This window comes from Salvelinus namaycush, chromosome 34 (assembly GCF_016432855.1).
Source record: "Salvelinus namaycush isolate Seneca chromosome 34, SaNama_1.0, whole genome shotgun sequence".
Taxonomy (NCBI): Eukaryota; Metazoa; Chordata; class Actinopteri; order Salmoniformes; family Salmonidae; genus Salvelinus; species Salvelinus namaycush.
The window spans coordinates 8,619,564-8,627,974 of record NC_052340.1 but is presented as its reverse complement, the minus strand read 5'-3'; the positions used below and the strand labels follow the sequence as shown (position 1 = coordinate 8,627,974).

The window sequence follows — 8,411 nt, the reverse complement described above, 5'->3', positions numbered from 1 at the left end:
TCTATGGCACTGCCAAGAATAAACCCAATAGGATTTGCTATGATCTTACAGCGCCCTCGTTCGGTTTTCAAAGTACATCGCGAGTGCAGTGAGGAGCTTTTGGTGTGATGTAGCCATAGAGTATGATAGAAGCCTCCAGTGGCCAAAATGCCATACTCGCATGTGCAGCGCCATTGAGGTCTTCCACCATTTTAATGTAGTCAACTAGGTGGGACTTCCAACTTCATTGGCTGATCCCTCCTGGTGACCCTGTTGGTATCATGTCCAACTGGGTCATCAGAAGGGATCAGCTAATCGTGAAGGATAAAATGTACTACTTCCAAATTGAGATTGCCTCAATGGCGCTGGCCATCCTGTCACAGACACTATAATGGCACAAATGAGTCCTCTATGTATCTTTATGGATGTAGCCTCTGCCTAGCATGCGGAGTCCCCGACGACGGGATGTTCTGGTTTTCAGGGGAAATGGAAAAAGAACCTGTGACGCGACATCCGCTTTTGGCGTTAACAAGGCGACAGTCCATTTTAACCACTCCACCCCATTTACTGGATTGGCGGAACCGTGCAGAAGATAACCTCCCTGGCAGTTTTGTTCTTGTCAAGACCAGTATGTAGGGGATCTAGTTTCAGACGTTAGGGTAAGAAAACTGTGGCAAGACATCAGTAGATTTATAATTTAAAAACATTTATGAAGATTTTACACTATTAGAGATGTACTACTAGAGATGTACTACTAGAGATGTACTGCTTGGATTCTTTACATACGATAGAAATAAGCAGAAACATTTTTATGTAATTCATTTCATTATTCTTTTGGCCAAATTTCATATACACAAATGTAAATTTACAAACAAAAAAAACAAATTTTCTTACCCTACAAAAATAAATGTAACTGTATTTTAAGACAGTTAAATACTCTACTAACAAAAAAGCTGTTAGAATTGTAAGTGTATGTATGTCCCTTAAGGTCCTTTTGTACTTGTAATGTGATATTGTACCCCCTAGCTCGATTGTCCATTGTATAAAATCTATATATACTTGTGTTCCCTCATGTACTTTCTGTATTGATTTGTTGTTAATAAATAATACATTTAAATAAATAAATAAAATAATAAAACATTTAAATAAATAAAAAAGAAAGTTTGAGACGTTAGGTGCGATGCCTCACATATGACGTTGGGTTATATTTTCATTGGTTGTTTAGACTTGGTCACATGACCACAAGCTCGAGACAGTGTAGCCTATTTGGAACTGGTTTGCTCTGGTGGTTTCTCATTCTGGCATTGCATTTTGTTTATCCACGTGTAACTGTTAAAAACAGTAGGCTAATGTAACCGGTAAATAACATTAAAGATCATTTACTCCATGGAAGATTTCACACGGACTGGCCACGTGATTTCAGGTATGGATACGAGTGCCCTTTGTTGTTGTTTTGCTCGCTTGTATAGCCGTCGGTCGTCTAGGCACGCTCCAAACATCGAAACAATGTTATCGCTGTAAGCTTTTGATGAAGGTATATTCATTATCAACGGGTACAATACTCATGCAATATGATATCTACTTGACTGGCAAGTTCAGCAAATAAAAACAGGCAAATGGCACAGGGCTACACTGGGTATTCCACCCAGATCACTTTTCAATGTGCATAGGCAATTCATTCGTGGTACGACACTCCAATTTACTGGCAAGGGAGAAAGAGGAACATAAACATAACATCAAACTATATGTTTTATCAGTCTTTATTTCACTATACCGTGGATGTGGGAACAACACACAACTGTGTTTGTCCATGACTTATGGCCAATTACCATGGGGCAAGATCCAAAAGTAATCTTATCTTCCCTAATGACATGGTAGTTGAAGATAATGACATGGGTGTAGTTGAAGAACTATTTCAAGGGTGAAACTTGAAAGAAATAGTATTTTCTCTAACGCTGACTCACCCCATAAGCATTCTTCCTCGTATTTCCCTGCAAATGTAGATTCTTACGAAGAGATACACAGACAAGGCCAACCACAACAGAAATGTTTTGTGTGAGGCTCCCTGTTGAATTTAGCACTAACAGTATGTAATTTGTTAGACTAAAAGCACTTGTTATTTTGTGTGTTAACCAAAATGGTCAACGTGATTCTGTTAATGTTCTGCCTTTTAAGTTCATGTAGCTTGATAGCGTATTCATAGTCGCTAGAGCCCTGCCCTCAGTTGAGACGTGACTTGCAGCCCTGAGACAGCTAATTTAACTTCTCCTCAGAAACTGATGTTTCAGCTTCTGCTTTTCTGTAACATTTTGTCCAGAAAACGCATATTATCCTATTGGAGTCATGAGCATGTGAAATGTGTTCTACAAATTAAATGTTGAGCCATAAAATGTGCTCTGAAGGATCTCGCATACTGTTTGTCAAATTATATGTATGGTGTGCACCATATAGGCCTGTGCATTATCGTGAACACCTGCCTGCAAACACTCCTGGCCTGTAGCTTTGACATCAGTCATTCTTCTTCTATATTGTTAATGGCACCCAGAACTTTCCTATTATGAATAGGTCTTGACAAGCTCCTATAGAATTAGAGGGGCAGAGGCAGTGTGGAGACAATGGTGTGTCGTGGCTGGAATAACATTACTGACAGAGTACTGTACTCCACCATTCATTGTGATATAGTGGCACAGTTAGTAAGGTCACTCATCAGGCACTATAGAGATACAGCTCAACATGGTTCCTGTCACTTCAACGACAAACAGAAAGGCACTTATCCCTAATTCCTCTTGTAAGTTGCTCTGGATAGGAGAGTCTGCTAAATGACTAAAATGTGAAAACATAGCTTGGTCTTACATGATTTGATGTCATTTTCTTCTGTTTTGTTTAGAGCCTTTTCTGAGCTGCATTTTCAGATCAGAATCCTGAAGAACTTTGTCCAAAGAGACAATACTCTGTAACAATGATTTCTGATATTCCCTACGAGAAGGTGAGGTTTTTGTCAGTACTGTTGTCGTAAGTTTGATAGAATTTTGTCTACGTTTTCTAACTCGTTAATATCTTCTTCTGGTGCAGATGTGTGATGTGGAGTCGAGGAGAGAAGAGTCCTGCAGGAAAGGACAGATGGTATCAAACGTTAATGATATTTACCAAGTAACCTAATGAAAATGGTGTAAAAAGATGATTGAAACCTACAGTCAGGCACACACTTTAGTCAGTGGCCAAGGATGTGAGTTAAAGGGGAATACCCTAAATCAATTTTCACGTGTATTTCTAGTCAATCCACCATGCATGCGGTCTGGAAATATCATAATTTAGCATATGGTTGCATCATAGCTATCAAAACACCCCATCTGTCAAAAAGTTGCATGTGAGACTTTGCACTTCCACCCTGCTCTTCTATGCCAAGCGCTGGCTAACTCCACCTCTTGCGCTTTTCAACTGACGTTGGGTGCGTAATTCAAGTTATCTTCTGTGACCGATGTTTTCTAGAGCCCTGCCTGAGCCCTACTCATGCCAGCGACATTCAGGCCCTACCCAGGCCAGATTGCTTTTGCCCAAAACCCCAAATAACTTCCTCCATTAGTAAATCCATTAGCTATTCCTCTGTGTGTCACCTGCACCCTGCTCGCTCTGCTCATCGTGGCTCTGCATGTGTCTGTGAGTGTCCATAGTCACAGAGCATGGCTGTTAGCTACTTTTCTTCACTCTAAACTCCGACAACTCGAGGAACATTATTATTTTCTGTGAAATAATCTCTCCTGTCTTTATATTTGAGGTTGAAGCACTTTTAACACCTATGTGTTGGACCAAGTTCAAACCACACACCAGCCAGTTAGAAAGAGGGGAATCTTGTGAGTTGTAGGAATTGATTCAAACTGGCAATTGGGAACATCAGGACTGATCAGGACATTCAAAGCTAAATATCTACTCGGGCATTGTTTTGAAATGCAATTTTTTTGTGAATGTGTCTACTATGGACTACTGAAAACAACAACCACTGAATTACATAGGCAAAATAGTCCTTTACCCAGACAGATTCTCACAGGACTCATGGGGATTATATACAACCTCCGTTCCATAACCGTTATCTCATTCCTCTTTGGTCAGGGTCACCTCTACATGACTGTGCTCCTGATCCCGCCATCTCTGTGTGTAGTATTATAGGTGTCTGCTGGGTCTCACTGCGGTGGCCACTCTGCTATTGGCTGCCCTGTTCCTCCAGACCCTGCTGCTTCCCGTGGTTAACTCCTCCCCAAACAAGCCCGGCTTCAAGCTCCCACTTCCTCTCACTGACACCTGCACCGACCCCTGCAAGTGAGTGGGACACTGTAAACATCTCATTCTGCTCGTTCATACTCTATTATTCTGCAGCTTTAACTCATTTGTGGTTACGTGTTTAACCACCATGGTCATGTTTTGCAGAACAGGTCCTATCATTAACTGTTCAAGGATGTAGTAAAACAATGACGCTTCCTTTCTCTATTCCAGAATCGTTCTGTTGGAGAGCATCCCAGAGGGGTTAGAGTTCAACTCTAGTGTCACCAACCCATCCATCTACCAGGCTTGGCTCAACCTGATTAGTGAGGCTCGCAGTAGCGTGGACATTGCGTCTTTCTATTGGACGCTCACCAACAAAGATACAGGCACTCACGAGCCAACAGCGAATCAGGTGAGTGTGTTCTGTGATTGGCAGCCAATGCGATGTCAGATCTAACCTGTGGGTAGATGTGGGTTATTTTAGTCTAAACAGTTATGTTTTGTCAATAGGGTGAGGATGTCCTGAATAGACTAGTTCAGGTGTCTCGGAAGCTCTCTGTCCGCATCGCTGTAAATACACCAACAGAGTCCCAACCTCAGGAAGACATCAATCTCTTAAAAAGTTCTGGTAAGGGGTTCTCTGACTGCATTTATGTTTTCAATTCCATTGAATTTGCAAAAGTTAAATTGACACCAATCAAGCTGCTACCTTCAGTAAGGAAGTATTATTCTGTTTGCTTTTTGTTGTGATAATGGTAGCTCATTTTTTTTAGGTGCTGATGTAAGAGCCGTGAACATGCGGAATTTGACCACTGGAGTACTTCACACAAAGTTCTGGGTGGTAGACAACAAGCACATTTATATTGGCAGTGCCAACATGGACTGGAGGTCGCTTACCCAGGTGAGTCTTCTGTGCCCTCACACCCCGCCTCACCCCCATAATTTCTGTTTGTTTTAGTTTAAAAAAAATAAAAATCCATTGTTCAAAATTAGTTCCTTAAACCATTTGAAAAGTAATTATATTTCCTTGTTCTTTTCAAGTGTAAATGTGTCACAAGTTTGTAGTGTCAGGGTATTGTCTAAAATTAGCACATCAAGTGGTGGGAAAGTAGCTTTGGTTTAATCTGTGAAACATGTCCTCTGTTGCTGTCCTGTTTAGGTGAAGGAGCTGGGGGCTGTGGTGTACAACTGCAGCTGCTTGGCTGCAGACCTGGGGAAGATCTTCGAGGCCTACTGGTACCTTGGGCAAAAAGACACACCCATCCCGTCTCCTTGGCCCAGCAGTTTCAACACTCCTTACAATAAGGACACGCCCCTGCAGCTGCCACTCAACGGCACAGCCTCCAGCGTGTATCTGTCGGTAAGAATTGACTGAAGGTGCACATTTTCAGAGAAAGTAAACCAATAATTGGATCATATAATACAAATTGGACTGGCTTGTGAAGTCTGGTTATGGAATTCTCCATATTCCCTTTCTCTGGTCCTATGTTCAGCATACTACTATACTTCATTTGACTGTGCTGTACCCTCAGAGCTCTCCACCATCTTTCTGTGCTGCCGGGAGGACCAGAGACCTGCAGTCTATTCTCAGTGTGATGGAGGACGCACGGGAGTTTGTCTACATCGCTGTCATGAACTACCTGCCCACCATGGAGTTTTCACAACCCAAACGGTAAGCCTTCTATTTTAATGTATTAACCTCACCAAAGTTTGCGATTTTTATGTATTCAGTGTATAATTAATAAAGCACACAAGGCCTAACCCTCTGTGCCACCCACTGCAGTTACTGGGCAGAAATTGACACTCAGATCAGACGTGTGGCATACGAGAAGCGGGTGAAGGTGCGCCTGCTCATCAGCTGTTGGGCGAGCACTTCGCCTGTCATGATCCCCTTCCTGAAAGCCTTGGATTCAATGCAGGAACCCAAGGCCAAGCTGGATGTCCAGGTGGTGAGTGGGACCTCTCGTTACTCATGCACTTTACTTATCATCCTTAGTATGTCAAGCTCCTCCAGAAGAGCAATTGTTAGATAATAAACTCTTCACTGTTTTACAGAAACTCTTTATTGTGCCAGCCAATCCAAAGCAGAAAGAAATCCCCTTTGCCAGAGTCAACCACAACAAGTACATGGTGACAGACAAGGTTGCCTACATAGGTAATTCTCTCTCCTAGATAGCATATGCACCAGTCATGCTTCTGTTTTATCTCAATCAACAATTTCTGATGTTAAAACCAGAGGTAACTTCTCAGAATTTCTGCACATATCAGATCCCATGCACTACAAAATGCAACTCTATTGTATTTCCCATTGATCACCAGGTACCTCTAACTGGTCTGGAGACTATTTTGTGAACACTGCTGGATCGGCTTTGGTGGTGAACCAAACGGCTGCCCAGTCAGTGGAGCCTACGGTCCAGGCACAACTACAGGCCGTGTTCGAAAGGGACTGGGACTCCGCCTATAGCACCCCAATCCACCAGCACGCCGACCTCAAAATGGTGTGTTAAATACAATACTACACTCTAGACCAGTGGTTCCCAACTCCTCGAGTACTCCCAATAGCATACGTTTTTGTTGTATCCCCGTCAAAAAAAACGACTGATTCAACTCATTGAGGGGCTGATGATTAGTTGACAAGTTGAATCAGGTGTGCTTGTCTGGGGCTACAATAAAAATGTGTACTGTTGGAGGTACTTGAGGACTGGAGTTGGGAACCGCCGCTCTAGACTGTTACAGGGCCTGTGTCCGCCAAGCCAGCATGGGGATGCCAATATAGCATGTCGAAACTGGATTCGAAGCCCAATTGACAGTAAGCTGTTTTTTTTGTTGCCAAGTATGCACATTTCTTCTCTCTGTCCCTGTACACTAGTTCTAATCAGCAGCAGTTTCTGGGATGATTTCTTAAATTGCAGCACTATTTTTTTTATAATTGCAGGAGTAGCAGTAGATATGTACGTTACCAGAAGATGGGTAAAACTATGCTGCCCTCTGCAGCGTCCGTGTGTCTTATCACCTCAATGATCAAAACACAAGCCTGTGTGTTTTTAATTAACTTTAACTCTTTGGGAATACATCCCAGTGAATATCAGGGAGATTGCTATATTATGTGTTGAATGTTTGGACTGATGTTTCTAGGCATGCTGGTTTGATCCTTTTTATTATTTTTCATGAATGATTGGTGTGTTGTGCCTTGTTTTTCTATGTAGCCTAGACTAGTTTTTTATTTTTATTCAAATATTCTGAATCCTTCTTGCTTTCAAACTAGTAGGTTTGCCATAGAATTGTGCAGTAACTGATTTCATATGTGTGCAATAAAGTCCAGGAAACGTTGTATTTTTCTGGAATTTGCACTGTGGAGCGTGTCTTATGTGAGCAGTGCAGTGGAGAATGTTGTCAATGCAACTGTCAAAATAAGTGTTTAAAAGCACTGCACTGTGTATTATTTGGCAAGCGCTAGTACTGTACGATATTGATTGCGTTTTGTACACACTACTTCCTTTTATGCGGTAATGTCCCTAATAAATTGAATTTAAACAGTTCTCTATCATTTCATTTTTAGCAGTTGTATGCACAAGTGTTTAGAATAACTAAGTCTATCCTCCTATCTTATTTCATTACCATGAATAATGCATGCAGTCTTGCAAATTATACATTTATTTATATATTGTGCAGTCAATAAATATGAAACTCATTACGACAACATTCTCAGAGGACTGTTTTAAAAAGCGAGTTTACTTGTCTATTCAGGCCTGCTTTGCATTGGCAGTGTCTGTTTTGTGTATTGAGGAGATCACATTGGATGAGAGGAGCTGTTGGAAGCCCTCAGCTTTGCTACGGTACTGGCACATGTAACTCCCCCCCCCCCCAGGAGACTCAGTAGTGGAGGTAGTGCTGCTGCATGGCTACAGCAGGCTGGGAGGCCGTAGGCCAGGTAGGAAGCCACCTCTGGATCCGAGGTCCATGCCAGCCCCCATTGGCCACAATGACAGGAGTAGCCTTCAGGTTCAAAATGGAGAAACTGGATCTCCTGTGGGAAAGTGGGATACCAAAATGACAAAACCGTTCCAGAATTGTAATCCCCACAGCATTTTATACAGTATTATGGTCCTAATCTCTCCTGAACATGATTTTGTATCTCCAAAATGACATACCCTAACCTCCAGGCCATAATCACA

The 8,411-nt window shown here is 42.1% G+C and overlaps 1 protein-coding gene across 1 annotated transcript; it reads left to right on the top strand.

The window, feature by feature from the left end:
- Positions 1-1,219: 1,219 nt before the first annotated feature.
- pld3 (phospholipase D family, member 3) lies at positions 1,220-7,775 on the top strand. Its single transcript, XM_038973948.1, has 12 exons — positions 1,220-1,402; positions 2,867-2,965; positions 3,052-3,102; positions 4,136-4,293; positions 4,468-4,648; positions 4,747-4,864; positions 5,010-5,137; positions 5,396-5,596; positions 5,769-5,908; positions 6,020-6,185; positions 6,292-6,391; positions 6,556-7,775. Exons 2-12 carry the CDS (start codon positions 2,939-2,941, stop codon positions 6,741-6,743), a joined length of 1,458 nt encoding a protein of 485 aa, XP_038829876.1. The 5' UTR covers positions 1,220-1,402; positions 2,867-2,938; the 3' UTR covers positions 6,744-7,775.
- The last annotated feature ends 636 nt before the right edge of the window (positions 7,776-8,411 follow it).

Bases quoted from the DNA above. Each gene is read 5' to 3' on its own strand.
- pld3 (XM_038973948.1), top strand. From the start codon at position 2,939: ATGATTTCTGATATTCCCTACGAGAAG. The intron at 2,966-3,051 runs GTGAGGTTTTTG...CTTCTGGTGCAG, and splicing joins CTGATATTCCCTACGAGAAG to ATGTGTGATGTGGAGTCGAG. The intron at 4,294-4,467 runs GTGAGTGGGACA...TCTCTATTCCAG, and splicing joins ACCTGCACCGACCCCTGCAA to AATCGTTCTGTTGGAGAGCA.